The sequence below is a fragment of the Pieris napi genome, chromosome 23 (genome assembly GCF_905475465.1).
Source record: "Pieris napi chromosome 23, ilPieNapi1.2, whole genome shotgun sequence".
Lineage (NCBI taxonomy): Eukaryota > Metazoa > Arthropoda > Insecta > Lepidoptera > Pieridae > Pieris > Pieris napi.
The window spans coordinates 2851398-2868923 of record NC_062256.1 but is presented as its reverse complement, the minus strand read 5'-3'; the positions used below and the strand labels follow the sequence as shown (position 1 = coordinate 2868923).

The following is a 17526-nucleotide window of genomic DNA, read 5'->3' as shown; positions in this document are numbered from 1 at the left end:
TCTAGAATAGTAACGCAAACTTTTTTTTTATTCCGAAGGGCAGGCTAAAGTATTTCGACAATACCGTGTATTAGTTTAAATTACTTAGTTTCTTCTTTTTTCAAAGCTCGATACTTCAAATGAACATGTCTTTTGAATAAACCAATTTACAAACGAATTCAAGAAAACTTAAAAATATATACTAATATAAATCTCAAAACAAAAAATAGACGTTTATTTAAAAAAACGTATCTAGACAATTCATAATTTTTCTTACAAACAATGAAAATTTTATTCTCTGATCGAGAACGTTTGCTTTTCAATTTCTCTTGAATATTAGAAATAAAATATGTGTTACATCCTGGATAAAGACTTATTTCTGTATGTTTGTATCAATCTTTTGTACCCACACGTCGGTCTAAGGCACGCCGGTTTTTTCGCCATTTTCTTCACTATAACATCGCATTGCGCATATTCAAAGTAAAGTCCATTCAATGTTAAATTTATTATTGCATATATTTCTGCATAAACCTTATAGTCACGAACGAAAGGACTGAAGAAGCCAAGAAAGCCAGGTTCTCTCTACGGATTTTTGCCAAGTTTTCGCTATCAGAAAACCTCGGTCTTTATAATTTTGTATTTATTATTATTTTGATAGCGATATAAATAAAAAAATATGTTTGTTATTAAGGCTGATCTTGTCCTCTTATGGATATTCTTAGATTTGAAGTAGATATACATATATGGCCCCATGACCTCATGATATGACCAACGTGACTATTTTAAATAGTCTGAATTGAACCGGAGTTAACGGTTATCTAGCAAGGTCGTGAAAAATGCATAGACACCATGATACTTGCTTCTCGTTGGGCGTTACAAAAAAATTTGATATGTCATCAAAACATTACATTGAACTCTAGTTAAGCGTCGGTCAGGGCCGGTCGTCCAATGGATGGGTAGCTTCGTATAATTCTATAATCGAAATTGTTAAAGCCTAGAGTGGGTCCTGGAACCCCTAAAAACTCCCTGGTAAAAAGGCCCATTTCAATAGAAATCTTTTTTTGTACCAGGGTCCCATAAATCTGTAGGAGTTTTAAAAAAGCTGCAAATTTTGGTATCTATGGATACTAAATATGATACGTAATAGATGCTAAATAACTAGGAATGTATACTGTTCATAAAGTAAGAAATACACACATATTTTAAAACTAATTCAAAATAAACTCAATGTAAAAATCATATAAAACTAAAACCTTTTTACTTAAAACTTATTTTGATTCTCGAAAAGCCACATAACAAAATCAATACCATAAAAACAAGATGGCTGCCGCGGGGCCCGTTTCCCGCGCGTTTCATTAAAATAAAACAGCGCACCATTAATAAAAGAGGGAAAAGATTAATGTCCGGGCACAATACGTAATAAATTAGTCCGATGGATATAAATTTTCAGACCCTTGCCGCCATACTAGTTCCTGCTCGCGTCTTATTGGTGGAGCGCTGACTAATCAATAATTCTCCTTACAATTCCAAGAGGGCGTATTAACCACTGTCTACGGTAGGAAAACCTACTCTGCGCTTTAATAGTAGGGTCGTTTATTCTATGGCGCGAAGAAAACAAATTCGAATCCTGATTTTCGACTTTCAGTGAATATAAGTTTTATCGTATTGTTTTAAATAATTGGATTTTGCCTTTTTATTGAATATTCAACTTTAATACAAGGTTAAAAGGTTGAATTTGGTAAAACAAGCTTTATTACATTATACCTAGCAAAGGAGCCGACTGGTTTTTTAATGAACCTTGATTTTGATATTTTTACAATATAATTTTCGAAGCCTTGCTTGAATTAATATGGTTTTCCTTATATTTAATGATGTAGGTATATATACATTTTATTCATAAAGGAATCATTATTTAATATATAATATGGCATTAGGTATTTGGAGTGGCAGCAATTAATTTTTTTTTTATAAAATAAACTCCGTAAACGAGCCCGTAAAAAGCAAATAGGCAGCTACCGTCCATGGACATGTGAGTGGGTGCGTTACCGCCTTTTGAGGAAGGACGCTCTTTTTTTATACTTGGATGTATCTGTTTAATTAAAAAGTTACTTTATACGACAGTAAAAAGTCATATTCTTCACAAATGAATCGAATTACAAAAGTATTGTAGAACCTTCAAATTCAAGTCAACATTTACCTACAAAGTCAAAGTCAAAGTCAATACAATTATTGACATTAAGAACAGAACAATACAAAGTAATTGAAGATAGCTGAAAATTAGGGGTTAAAATTTTATATGTTATGGGTTTATATATTATAAACCCTAATAATTGCAAGATATATAATAAATATTGCGGGACCAGCTATTACTATTATACTCCATAAGTATTAGAACATCATGCTGTAGAAGATAGACAGAAGAATATTTTGATGGTCAGAATTAGGTCGGGATAGCTTTCTGTCTACACTCGCTCGGACGGTGAAGGAAAACATCGTGGAAACGCATGTCTCAAATCCAAAAATCGATGTATCAGTAGGAGGAGTGAGGACCAGCTCCTCAGCCCAGCTCCTTCCAAAAGCTAAGAAGTTTCCTGGACACTTCGCAGGCTTCACGGAGCGAGCTCACTGCACAGGATTTCTCTTCGTTGGAAAGCCACAGCCACACATTCCAGAACTACGTGGGTGACTGATTCCTCTGCGCTGAAACAGCATCCTCAAGTGACTGTCCGTCGCGCCTAGGACAAACAGATGTTTATTAAGGATACAATGGCCATTGCCTCCTTAATAAACACCTTTATGTCCTAAGCGCGACAGACAGCCCCATGTGCAGAGGCTGTTTCAACGCAGAGGAAACAGTCACCCACGTAGTCCTGGAGTGCGAGGCTGTGGCTAAACAACGTACAGAAATCCTCGGAACAGTGAGGTCGCTCCGTGAAGCCTGCGAAGTACCCAGGAAGCTTCTGGAAGGAGTTAGGCTGGCTTAGTTAGCCAGGGCTCACGTACAACGGACCTAGTGAGCGTCTAAGTGCGGAAAACGAGTCCACAAACCAACCAACCAACCAAGGATACAATGGCCCGTAATTGTCCCTATGATTATTTTGGGATTAATTCTTTTAAAAGCTACAACTTTTACTTACAAAGTTACAAAGTTGAAGTCGCTTTGTCACAATGCTAGCAAAACGAGATCGATGTGTCAGATCTGGGCTGATCTATTTGTCTATGAAATAAAAATGGTTACCCAGTACCATAGCGTTATAGTGCTACTGAATTATTATTTTCACTTCACTTGGATCTAAGGAAAGCAATAGGTTCGTTCTAAGCTTATTAAAACTAAAATTAACTCTTTCTGTCCATAATTTTCACAGATTTTATTACACGATTTATATTAGCTTCACCTGTATGTATGTATGTAACCGACTCCTTCGGACTCGATTTTGACCCACTTTAAACGGACAGATTTAATTCAAACTTTGTACACTTATAAAGAATCAGCGACAATATAATGATTTCATAGGTTTATCTCGAAAAAAACAATGAAATTTTTTTTAAGTCCACAAAGCAATACGATTAAATTGAGACAACACGTATTGCTGCTAGGACTAAAAAGTGGAAAATAAATATGTAGTTTAAAAAAACTATAAAACACGCTTTTAAAGCACATCAAACTAAAAATACTGCTATTATTGTGAAAAAGCGTGGGGCGCTCTGTGCCATAGAGCAACCCACGCTTTTTCGCAATAATACCAGTATTTTTTGTTCATTACCATTTTCAGCCTAAATTAGGAATTATTTTTCACTTTTTTAGTTTGATGTGCTTTAAAAGCGTGTTTTATAGTTTTTTTAAACTATATTTATATAAATTATTGTTGTATTACATAGGTCAACCACCGTATTGCGTACCCAACGTCACCATGACGTCACGATATGGCCGCCCCGTCATCACCTATCAGCTATTTTCTGTATCCCAAAATAAGCTCAACTTAAAAGATATTTACTACTATACTACTAATTCGTCATAGTCGTAGAATGGTGACGGATCTGACAAATAGTAAACTCTACAGAGCAGCCATTGCAAAATAATATGTTAGTTTTTGTCATAACTATTTTAATTCATATTCTGTTATTATGAAAATTGGCATACAAGCAAACAAAAGGGTTTGTTTTGAAACGAAATAAAAATAATAACGTTTACACAATTTTCTAGAAAAATCACATGATTCTATCGAATCCGTCACTTTACCGACTGATTAATTTGAAAAAAAAACACATGGATTTTCTTTAATGTAGCCGTAATATTTAGTCAATGTAGTATCCAAATATGATAAAAAGTGGATTATTTTTCAAATCCGACATTGTTCTACGGTCATGACGAATTGTTATCAACACATTGCTTCATACCGGAACTTCTTCTCGGATTATTGTAGAATCAATTGGTGAAAAGCACCAATAGGTACCTACACCAGAATTTCTAACCTCCTACGCAATAAAAGTTGCATAAGTATTTTTCTATATTTCCAAAAAACTTTTTTAGAGATATTTCATATAAAATATCTGTTTTTTACCTTTGAGACGCATGGCAACACTCTAGCTTTTAATTAGTAATAGCAACATTGTCGTTTAGTAAGATAGGTAGGTAGGTACTTTCATTTCTATGGAAATAATTTTCATTTAATTATTAAAAATGTATAATAAATTAGATGCGCTACAACCTTTTAAGGTCTTGTCCTCAGATTTCTGAATCTGTTTTATGCTCGTCAATCTAAGAGGCAAGTAGGTGATCAGCCTCCTTTGCCTGACACACGCCGTCGACTTTTTGGGTCTAAGGCAAGCCGGTTTCCGCACGATGTTTTCCTTCACCGTTCGAGCGAATGTTAAATGCGGACATAGAAAGTCTATTGTTGCACAGCCGGGGATCGAACCTACGACCTCAAGGATGGGAGTCGCACGCTGAAGCCACTAGGCCAACACTGCTGAAAATAATTATTAGTTACACTTAAACATTAATTAGTATGGCAATATTGAAATATTACTTTCAAATTTGTATGACAACACTTTCACTGCACTGCGACAGTTCAAGTCACGGTGATACCACAAAATGGCGGATAGTCATCGTCTATCAGCTATTTTGGTTGAAATTGAAAGTTGGGCTTGGACTATTTTCTTATACAAATGTTTGTCTGTTTTCTATGGCATAGACAACAAATCAATTCGTATGATTTCAATTGGCTGAAAAAAAAATGCCCTCCACTGTCAAATACATTTCTTTATATATATCTATATCTAGTAGGCTGGATAGCTGGGATTTTTTGTAATATCTTGGATAGTTTTTCAATATATACCTACTAATATAAATCGTTTAAAAATAAATATCTCTGAATCTACTGTAATATTGCCATAGATAGAACACATATATAATTATGTATTTTGCAGTTAATTACAAAAACAATATTGCTATACTATGGCATAGACAACAAATCTCAACAAAACTCGAATGATTTCATCTGGCTGAAATAAAAAAAAATGCCCTCCACTGTCAAATACATAATTATATTTAGTAGGCTGGACTTTTTTTTAATATCTTGGATAGTTTTTAAATAGGTATATAGTAATATAAATCGTTTAAAAAGAAATATCTTTGAATCTGTAAACAATTAATATTGCCATAGACTACATATATTTTGCAGTTAATTACAAAAACAATATTGCTTTTAAAAGACCGGCAACGTACTCGCGAGCCCTCTTGAGAGTGTCCATGGGCCTCTTATCGTAAACACCAGATGAGCCTTCTGCGCCTTTGCTATAAAAAAATAATAATTACGCGTACATATTTTTATACATATTCCGACCGAGCCAGTACTGTTTTCTTTATATTTATTTAAATCAAATTTTAATAAAATATATATAAGCAATCGAATTAACCCGCCATTTTAAAACTTATGATAAACTCAAATTTAAATACCTACACAATACAAAATTTTTATAACCTTAAAGAGATGACCTCATACTATAGCTAGGAAACATAAATTTCTGAATCTATACATATGTATATATATATATATATATATATATATATATATATATATTCCAGCAAAGTGATTTATTTCTAAAATTGCAAAAGACTAAAATTTCCCAGCTAAGAACAGATTTTTTGGAAAGTTAAGTTGCAGTTTTTAGTATTTTTCTTTACTTATTATTTATGTTTTCTAACGGTTAAACCTTCCGTGAACTTCCACAAATAATTTAACATTATAATTGTCCAAATCGGTCCAGCCATTCTCGAGTTTTAGCGAGATAAATAGAGATTATTTTTATATATAGGGAATCTTCAGATTTTACTGCCTTTTTAACCATAGGTACTGAGCAGTGTTGGCCTAGTGCCTTTAGTGAGATACTCTCATCCCTAAGGTCGTAGGTTCGATCCCCGGCTGTGCACCAATGGACTTTCTTTCTATGTGCGCATTTAACATTCGCTCGAACGGTGATGGAAAACATCATTAGGAAACCGGCTTGCCTTAGACCCAAAAATTCGACGGCGTGTGTCAGGCACAGGAGGCTGATCACCTACTTGTCTATTAAATTTACAAATAATCATGAAGCAGATACAGAAATCTAATGCCGTCCTGGGAAGGTTGTATGTTGTATGTTGATATTTCTATCGTATTAGAAATATACTATTAATTTTTCTCTGTTACATGTTGTATAACTTGTATATAACGCCGATATATATACCAAAACCCATCCAATTAATTCCATAAACCATATAAAAACACAAAGCATCCTGACGCAATACACCCATCCTTGTCCGACACACATGAGTTCATATGTGTGAAAGGGACGGCTGTATATCAATCAGCATCGTACGCCACGCCCATAGTGGGCCGGGCGGCAAAAAACCTTTGGAAAAGGTTCCAGTACCATTTCTGACTCGAACCAAGTGTTATCCTTTTGTGAGTTATCAAATAAATGAACTATTATTGACTATAAGTGTGTGTTTGTGGCTTGTGTTGTTTACTGAGGAGGTTTTGGTATGTTTTTTTTAATTCTAGATATTCATATCGTGCCATTTTTGGCCAAATTAAATTTCACGTAAAATTATTTTTAACGATATTATTATTATATTAAACGATATAACGAAATTTAACAATAAATTTGTTATTTATTTCCTCATATTTGTATTTTGTATAACTAAAAAAAAATGTTTGGTTAATTACGCAGTTATTTTAAAGAGTCAACCAACTGCCGCCGTTATATAATAATAACTTTTAGTAATTGTTTTGATTAAGTTATCTTTGACGATTTAATTCATTTGATTGAATTATAACTAGCTTAATTATATATTTATTGTGTTGCCATAATTCACGCAACAAACGAAATGTCATTGACAGTGCCCATGGGCGGCGGTATCAGTCAGTTGACGTTTATTAAACATTAATAATATTATCAAAATGCGTTACTACAATATCATGACACTATCCCCTATTATTAGACATAATATGAAATTGACGTTTTGCCTACTGGCCACTTTGACATCAAATAACTAAATAACCTCCTCTTTTGAGAGGTTGGTTTTTTGAGTAAAGTGATCAATGAACTACCATAAGATGGCAAAAGTGTATAGATATCAATAGTACATACTTTGATTATTTAAATTTGTTCCTCCCATACAAACGTCAGTGTCATATGTAAGAACCTAATATTTATAAGAAAGTTTGGACCCAGCTTGGAAGCAACTTTGAAACTATTAACTGTATGTCCAGAGAACCAAAAATAACGAAACAAATGTATCATTTCGCTAAAATATTGTTCGTTAAAATATTATAATTTTTGTCCATAGTTTTAGATGATAAAAAGGACTTATTTTTTAATAACATAAATAAGTCCTTACTTCATGATTATACCAGTTAAATGACATAAGAGTCTAAGGGTCTGTTTCACAATGTATGGTTAAAGTACCAAATAGCTATGCAACACATAAATTATTTGGAAGATAAATTGTTCTATTTGACATTCATCGGACTCATAACTTATGATGTACCTACTTTATGTGACGAATAGCGCTTTCTGACAGTCGTGAAACGCAACAATAGTGTTTATCCTACCAATAAGTAATAAATTAGCTAAATTGGAACTTATGTAGAACTTGTCCGTACATTGTGAAACAGACCCTAAGAATAAAAAATAAATGGTTTTTGACATACGAGGTTATCTTTCTACAGTGACATAGACAATAGTGGAGCGCGTTGAACTCTTTTGTATGAATGTAATTCAATTTGCGCCTCAAATATAAATTACTAATCGTACTCACTCATTCCGCTTGCTCTGAGATCAAAAATACTCTTGGCTTCCGAATAGAGGATATAGTTCTTATCAGCCGCCAATTTTTGGCTTTTAGCTTTTTGTATAGAATGGGGGGCAAACGGGCTCATCTCATCAACGCTGTTAAGTGATACCGCCCTCTCATAATGCAAAAGCTCGCTAGTGCATTGCCGGCCTTTTAAGAATTGAAACGCTCTTTTCTTGATGGACTCTAAGTTAAATAGATAAGGAAATAAAGCAGCCAGCGCTACCTAGGCCGACCTATATCTTGCATTAAAGTCAAAAATCATTGATTCATATAGTAAAACGTACACTTATGAACGTCAAAAAAAACATACATTAAATGCTTCTAATAAAATTAGTTATTACATTTACTGCCAGTTCTCAAATTAAGAGCGTAGAACGGAAGAGAAGAACTGGCAATAAACTCGCCGCCAATCTTTTTAATCGCCAATAAAACATAGTTTCACCCGCCTGTGTACTTTTAAAAGGTTTATATGCATTTTAATAGTCAGTAGTAGTATTCAGTAGTTTTATATGTATTATCTCTGAATAAAATCGCTATTCACCGTCTCTATATTTCTTAAACTAAAGAAAAGGACAGGCGGATAGCGTCGTTTTATACTTCAAAGGAATTACGTAGAATGGTATTTTTTTAAACTTTAAAAGAGCGGTATGAATTTCTGAATTGTGATTCATATATTTTAATAATAACGTTTTAACGTGGAGGTAACATTAAAAATAATAAGCTAAAAGTTACCAGAGATTCCAAAGCATTGTTACAGATAAAAACTTGTATGGGAGGTGCTTGAGGTTTTTTTTCAGAAAAGGTCATTGGTAGTGTTGTTATAGGATGAGTTTGAAATTCGAATGCGCTGTCACGATTCATGTCATTCTAGAAATATGTCAGATGTCAAATAAGTTTTAATTTCGATATAGGTATTGTGTACCTATATTAACATGAATTTAAAATGTTTATTATTGGTATTTTAAATCAACTCCTAATTGATTCGCCACTTCAAATAAAAATGCACCTGATGAATATATGTTACTTGAATATAGTTTATATTATAATATATATTTATAGCATTCTAATGGATGTCTCATGTCTATTCGTTTAGTTAAATGAAGGTGCTATTACTTTATAGAAATCCAAAAATACGCACAAGAAAGATAAAGTTGAGTTCTTATCTGTATTTCCTTAAGAAAATAGCGCCGTACAAGCCATAGATAATATCACAACAGATTAATGTCAACCGACAGCGATCAATCAAGTTTGACATATCAAATGTCAAAATACGCGCTCTGTTTGTGTCCTAAGGGAATTCGCGATGTTATCTGTATTACAATAGTAGTAGTTTTCTTTTATATCGTATTATGTATACATATCGTGATATATCGCTATTATTATTGGTCCCACGAGAGGTCAAAACTTACCATAACTTCAGTATGGTCGAAAAGCCTCAGCCTGTTCGCATGTGTTGTATAAAAATACAAATTTCGTAACTATTACGAAATTGAACGGTGATCCCGACATATCCATAAGGAATCTACTCCCGGTGGGGTTTCCTGATACGACCTCCAACTGTTCAAAGTAAGAGTGTACTGGCTCAAGGCAACGAACCCACTATTATGGGTCTCCAATGATTGTCCTTTTGGGCATCCGTAGGATCGATAGCTATATACTCTTCTTTAATAAAATCCCAGAGGCTCTTTTATTAATAAATTTAAGAAATGTATTAAAGAAAAGCTGTGTTAAAAGGCTTACTATAAAGTTAACGATTATCTAGTTGATAAAGGGCCTGGGACTAGTGCTACACTTCTTCTAATTAATTTGCGATATTTGTTTTAAAATAAGTGTTGTTTGATGATTTGAAATTTTAAAAGAGTTTTTTACGCCGGATTTTCCTCTCGGCCTACACAATACAATGACGTGGAATAAGTGAAACCTGTATCTTATATTCCATAATAAACATATTTTTTATTAAAACCAGAACAGCCGAGTGGTCCGCTCGTAGCATATCTATATTTGCCCTACCAATGACTTTTAATAAACTGTTCTAGAAACATCCATCTCAATTGAGACCCTCATACTGTCAATTAAATGAATTGTATATTGTCCCCTACGAATTGTAGTTATATACTTAAGTCTTGCACATATGTATATGTATTAATTGTTACGTATAATTTTTGATAGTTTTACATATAATTTATTAACAACTAGCTGTCCGTACCGGCTTCGCAAGGGTGGATATTTATGTTTTAAACATTTTTTTTGTAGATATTGATATGTTCTTTAATATTGTGGAACATTTTTTTTCTATCATCAATAGTTTTCGCAGCGCATGCGATGAAAGATATTTTATAGGCATTTTTTACACCTTGGGTAACATTATTATAGATTTAGTGGGGATCCTTATTTTTTTCTTCCAATCAAAATAGCCTATATTAATCAGTGATAATGTAGCTTTCAAATGGTGAAAGAATTTTTAAAATCGGTCCAGTACTTTTTGAGCCAATTCGTTACAAACATACTTACATACAAATCTTTCCTCTTTATAATATTAGTATAGAAAACTTGCCAACTCCGAAACCTCCGAATTATACAATTCTGCTGCAATTGCGACTTCGATTGGCATAAGTTTTTGAGTTTTTCGTGATAAAATCATTCCTCAATAAAATCGGTACAGAAATAAAAAGTTAAATCGTTACTTTCGCATTTGTGTAGGCATTCGGGCATGATTCTATTGTAACCTTGGCAGTGACTTCGTGAAGTCATGGCTGTTCAAGTATTGTTTATCTAGAGAATTATTATTATTAAGCCTTTATTGCTGACACCCAGTATATATTATTTCTTATGTTAGCTCTTCTTCTCCAAGCGCCTCATATTCTCTTTATATATAGAGATATGTAGTAGGTAGGTAGGTAGTAGAGATCTCCTTGCTACAGTCCTGACATTCCTCTAACTCTTAATCCACTTTTATGACGTTCGCCATGCATGCAAGTCATTTAAGGGTACTTCTAAGTTGTCCAACCTCTGGATTTGGTTCAGGTATGGCCTATCCAACCCGATGTCACCATCCACGGTTGCCTGGTATATCTTTCTTGTTAACCACTTCGCACTCACCCGGTCTACATGGTCAAACCACCTAATGACACACATGCGTGTTTCCTCCCTTGAGATTCGACTCGATGTTTCTAGAACCTATTCCGACCCCAGCCAGTTTCGAGGTAATTCTTCTGTTTTTTTAACACAAAATTTCGTACCATTTTACATTTATATTAGCGAACCTTACAGACACAGAACACATCTACACTAATGCATTCTCGAAACCAGAGACAAAAAATCCGTCCAGCCGTTTAGGAAGAGTTTTTATATAGTACCTACGTAAAGTAACAAACAACATAAGGATAACTACAACGTATATACTTTTAACCTTTACAAAAAACGCGGTTAAAAATTGATTACACGGTCCGTCCGGTGCCCGAAATAGCTTGAACGCCATATTGGTCTGTCCTTCACGCTCGACCAATCAGAACGCGTTTTCAACAACAAATCCTGTTTCGAATTTCGAATGTCTAATTAAAGGCATCGGTTTTATTCGACGAATAAACGGCAGGTATACAATTTTATAAATCAAATCAAAATCATTTATTCATATAGGTAACACTGTACACTTATGAACTTCAAAGAAATACATATTAAATGATTCTAATTTTACATTTACTGGCAGTAAATTTCATTAAAGGCAGTAAATTTAAGTTCTCAGATCAAGAGTGTAGAAGGGAAGAGAAGAACTGGCAATACACTCCGCCACTCTTTTTAATCGTCAAGTTTTATGTTTAACACAAAGTTTGTAAGGAGCTGCAACCATTACACCATGTTCCACATGATATCTTAAGTAATTAATAATAATAACATAAATTAAAAACAAAGATTTGTCCTCTATCGGCAGGAGGCATGGTAGAATAGGAGCACGCACTTCCATTCTTGTGGGAACAACATATTGTAATAAGTCTAATGGAACAGACTAGCCCACGACACAGGGAATCCTAGTCCGAGGTTTTGAACTAAATGTCCTTTTTATTATGTATAATAAAGATTTTATATATTTCTTTCTTTAAATAAAAAAATAACTATAGACGATACTGTAGTATCAAGGGTGGTTAAAAATTGACCCATTTCAAGCAATTTCGAATTTTCTATTTTCAAAGACGTTAAGTTTTCCCATATCTACGGTTCGTTTCACAAATCTATATTTACTTAATATTATAAAGAGGAAACATTTGTATGTAAGTATGTTTTAAATGAATTGGCTCAAAAAGTACTGGACCGATTTTAAAAATTTGAATGCTACATTGTCACTGATTAATATGGGCTATTTTAATTGCAAGGGTATATATTCTAAACCAGTGAAATGTTTTAAAAAATTACTCGTTGATGTCATTTATTATGTTATCATTTTGTCCCGTACACAAAGGTAACCATCGATACACTATTGCTAAATAAATTATTATATAGGTATGTACGTTTATGCCAAAATCGTTTAAAAAATAGATATCCACTCTACGCCCGAAGCCGGGACGGTCCGCTAGTGCTTCATAAAAACAAATACCGACGTCATAAATCTGTCAACCCTTCAGCTACCGTTATGTTTTGACAAAAAGTTGACAATTGGCCGAAAAGACCCTTTCAATGGGGATTAGTGTGAAACCGCATTTATGACCTAATTGTTACAATACGGGACGTTTAAAGTGTTAATTCCAAGATTTTTGTGATAAGGTTTTTTTTAAATGGCGCCAGTAGTTCAAACATATCAGATTAAAATATCCAGGCGTAGACTACACATAAATATTAAATTCAATTTTATTATAATAAAACTCTTAATTAATTTAGACGTAAAAGCTTTTTATAAATTTGACGAATATTTAAATTATCCTAATCCTTAGGATTGATTTGCTCCAGTTCATACAATTTGTATGACTTAAATCTTAGCGATTAAAAAGAGTGGCGGAGAGTTTCTTGCCAGTTCTTCTTACCCGCTCTACGCCCTTTGCGAACTGGTAGTAAATGTAACTGTCCAATCATATTATTATTATTACTTGTTTACCTATATGAATAAAGATATTTTGAGTTTGAGTTTTGTTACCCTCATTGACGTCATGACTTCAGCGTTAAGATCGTAAAAAAAGTCGTTAAAATTAAAAAAAAAATTAAAACCTTCGCCTATCACTCTAAAACAATTCTTTCTCCGGGTTTTATCCCACAGCCCTCTATCGTCATACAAATGACAGTCCGTACACTTCACGTGCCGCTCAATATATTCATAAATTTATAAGACCATAAACAAAAACTCTTTGAATTGTCACTCAGTATTATGATTTATGGTTAACCCTACGCCACCGTTGTAATTAGTTACGGCCAGTTCCCGGGTCCCTAATACCCATTCATGTTAAACAGATTATCACATTTTTTGTTTAACAGTTAGCTTCTGAAAAAAAGATTTGTCTTGAAGGTCCTTTGTCTATAGTGGTCCACGTTTAAGAATTGTTCGGTATAATTTGGGTATTTTTAACAAAATTTCTAAATATTTTTTTTTTTTTTTAAAGACAATTCACACCAATTGACCTAGTCCCATGCTAAGTTGGTGAAGCTTGTGTTATGAGTACTAAGCAACGTATATACATACATATTATAGATAGATAGATATATAAATACATATTTAAACACCCAAGACCCAAGCACAACACCAAATGCTCATCACATCGATGTTCGTCTCAGCCGGGGATCGAACCCGGGACCTATGGATTCGCAGTCAGGGGTAGTAACCACTAGACCAATGAGTCGTCAAATATATGATATATAAAATGACACTGGAATTTTGTTAAACTGTATGTAATAGATGTCGATTATAAAGTGTTTTTTCAGATAAATAATGCAATAATGTAAATAAATATAAAAAATCGTAGTGTTGATAGTATTAGGTATAGGTATCCTATCAGGTACTCTGCGAACGAGTATCTTTTATTAAGTACAGTGGGCTTTCGCTAATTTGACACTGGTTAATTTGAATCTCTCGATAATTAAAAAAAATTGAGTGTCTTGAATACTCTATATATTAAATAAATTCAATGTAAATTGGTCTCGGTAAGTTGAAGGAATATTATCTTGCTTGCCAATACGAGATAATTTGAAGTCTCTATAATTTGAAGTGTTTATTATGCACAGTCCTGTCAATGGTTTTCTAAAAAAAAATTTTTTGGTCTATGATAGACTGCAGTTGTTCACTCAAAAAAATACGGTCTTTTCGAAATAAGTATTTGTTAATAATTGTAATATTGTATTTAATAATATAGAAATAATAAATCACGTATTTTGATCAAACTCTTATTTACTTGAGTCCCCCTGGTTATTTAACGCTTGTTATTTTGAACTCTTGGTAAATGAAAATTTATCTCCCTTGAATTTCAAATTATCGAGAGTCGACTATAATAATTACATACTTTAGAATATTAGATTGAAAATTGTGATTCAATAAAGGCTTGATTTGGTAATTTAGTGTTAATTCTTTTACAGGTGAATACGTGATACAAGGCGATCTTCCTGGAGACCTTGTAAGCACTGAGGAATCCCGATTCGATTTGCTTGAGGAGGCTCTGCAGCTTGTTGAACTTGGTGACGAAGCTGAGACCAAGGATGAGCAGCCAGAGGTATGTTCTTTATTTCCTAATTGCCTGCGTGAAGTTTGCTGAAGAAGGTTTTCGATGTACCTAAAGGCCGATTTACATTATCTTAGTGTTTAGGAGAGTGCTTTAGGATAGTACTTTAGTTGAAACATGTAAACGCTACTTGCTTTAGTAAAAGCTACGCTAAAGAACTTGCCTTTCAAGTTGTACTAAAGCACTCTCCTAAACACTAAGATAATGTAAATCGGCCCTAAGGAACAGTAGGTTTTAGTACGGAGTTGTTAGCAAGTGGTGTGGCGAATACGAATGATGATACAACTAAAAGGTTTCGTTTTTACAATTAGTTAGAGCCTGTAGTTTACCATGATACGTGAACTATAAACTATAGAGTATTGTGTATGACAAGTTTATAGAGACAGTTATAAATTAAACAATTGATATTTCAGTTTTAATATTTTTTAACTTATGAAGGGTTAACAGAACAGCGATTACCAGCGTTTCCCATACTTGCAATCGGACTGTATAATTTACTAATTACAAGATTAATTCAATTGCAATTTTCCCATGGTACCTCGCTGGGTATTACTTTCGAAACTTATAATTGGAAGATTTAATAACAATTCCAAGTTATTTATTCTTTACGGGTATCATTTGATTGATAATTGTGAAGCAATTCTTTATTTAAATTATTTCAAGTAATTGAATTAAGTACTCCATACAACTTATGAGTGTGCTTAGCCAACCTTTATAGATTAAAATTAAGCAAAATTTAATAAATGTTATAACATAATGCGTTAGAGTGCCTGGAAGAGATCGCTCGAAAGCGATAAGGCCGCCAGTTGCCCTGCTTTTTTTTAAATTATGTCAATTGTGTATATTTCTGTATGCAACGAAGTGTTAATAAATAATGTGGTCTGTAGGCGGTAGAAGGGAGTAGCAGTGGAGGGGGCGAGATGTTGCATCCGGCGATGCGGCACATGCCGCATCACCCACTCGCACATTATCATAACCAGGTATGTTTATAATAATGCATATTTATGTATACAAGGATAAATTAATTTCATTTGGACAAGGAGGACTTTTTATAGTTCTCATACATGCATATTAGCCTAAAAACACGGTTTTATTACACTGTTTCTGCAATAATTTATATTGTTGTGTGTTTGTAATAATTAATATTAATTTGATAATGTAATAATAATATGTCAACGAATGAGTATCGCAATACATCAAGGAAATTTCAGCATTAAAGGTAGGTAGGTACCTACACTGCCACAGGGACCAAAATTTGATGCGTGATGGTGTAGAGATAAAATAATAATTGATAATAAACTATTTAAAATTCTATCTATTAATAATTTAAGACAAGTTTGTACGCCATTTTGTATCGCAGTGGCGAAGTTTAGATTGTATCACCATAATACTTTTGTACCATATTCTTGCAAATAAAATATTATTAAACGATATATTGTTAGGCGACGATAGACGATATTTCGATGTTTTAGAGAGTTTAACGTTAATACAAGAGAATATTTATGATCTGTGGATCAAGTATTGATTGAATAATAAATTATTATTTATTTCCATTTCATATGTTGTTAGTATATGTACTTATAACTAAATGTTATTAGTAAAATGTTAGTCGCCTGTGGATATGAACTCTTGAAGGCCTTCTCCAACCTATTCCAGTTCTCTATCTTTGCCAATAGTCTGCCAGTCTTCTCCTACTATTATATCAAGTCATCAGCCCTCTGTCAGCTTGCCCACTCTTCTCCCGAAACTAGTAATAATTATTAGCCCATAAAATTACTAGTTAGTAGTAGTTAGGAAGAAAAAAATACAAACAAAACACGAACAATTTGTCTAGATTACATCATGCGATATTGAATCAATAAACTACGCGACATTTAAGCTCTTAATTGAATTTAAATCTTATTATCTAAAACAAAGAACACAGAATCCCACGCAATAACTCTTTGAACGCCGTGTGTGGTATCGATGCCCCGTGCGACATGTTATCATTAATCATTATGGTTTTTTAATCGGTTTTTGAAATTTTTCGGTGTTGCCGACAAAATTCCGATTGTTAATAGATGAAAAATTATCTGTAAACATGCGCCTGTTGCGGGGGTCTGTGTCAAAATGACAGGTGGAATCGTTTGATGTTAAATGTCAAATTTTTGAAATTTCGCTTTGGGAATTGGGAATTCAGTTGAATCTGTGATTAGATTTATCAGCGGTTATCTTTATTTTTAAGATTTGAATTTTATTTTGAAGATTTTAATAATTTATTGTAAAGACTAGCAAACCCGGCGAACTCCGTTTCGCCACCAGATGGCTTCGTTTTATGTATCATTTCGTTTGGTGATTAAAAGATGAAGAAAAAAAAAATTTTGTAAGATTTTCCCGCTTTTCTGTTGAAATTTTTCCTGAATTTTCTTTGATATAAACCTTACGGAGCCCGAAACCTTTCCAACGAATGCAACCGTGGAAATCGGTTCGTGCGTTCTGGAGTTATAGCGTCAGGAAGGAAAACCCGACTTA

At 33.5% G+C, this 17526-nt stretch overlaps 1 protein-coding gene across 9 annotated transcripts in view; it reads left to right on the top strand.

Annotated features, from left to right (window-relative positions):
• The window catches only part of LOC125061166 (segmentation protein cap'n'collar-like), a 122131-nt gene that overhangs the window by 58410 nt on the left and 46195 nt on the right, over positions 1-17526 (top strand). For all 9 annotated transcript variants that reach the window (XM_047666401.1, XM_047666394.1, XM_047666395.1 and 6 more), the window contains exons 6-7: positions 14873-15006; positions 15903-15995. In XM_047666401.1, the coding sequence (XP_047522357.1) occupies positions 14873-15006; positions 15903-15995 (227 nt within the window). The remainder of the gene's footprint in view (positions 1-14872; positions 15007-15902; positions 15996-17526) is intronic.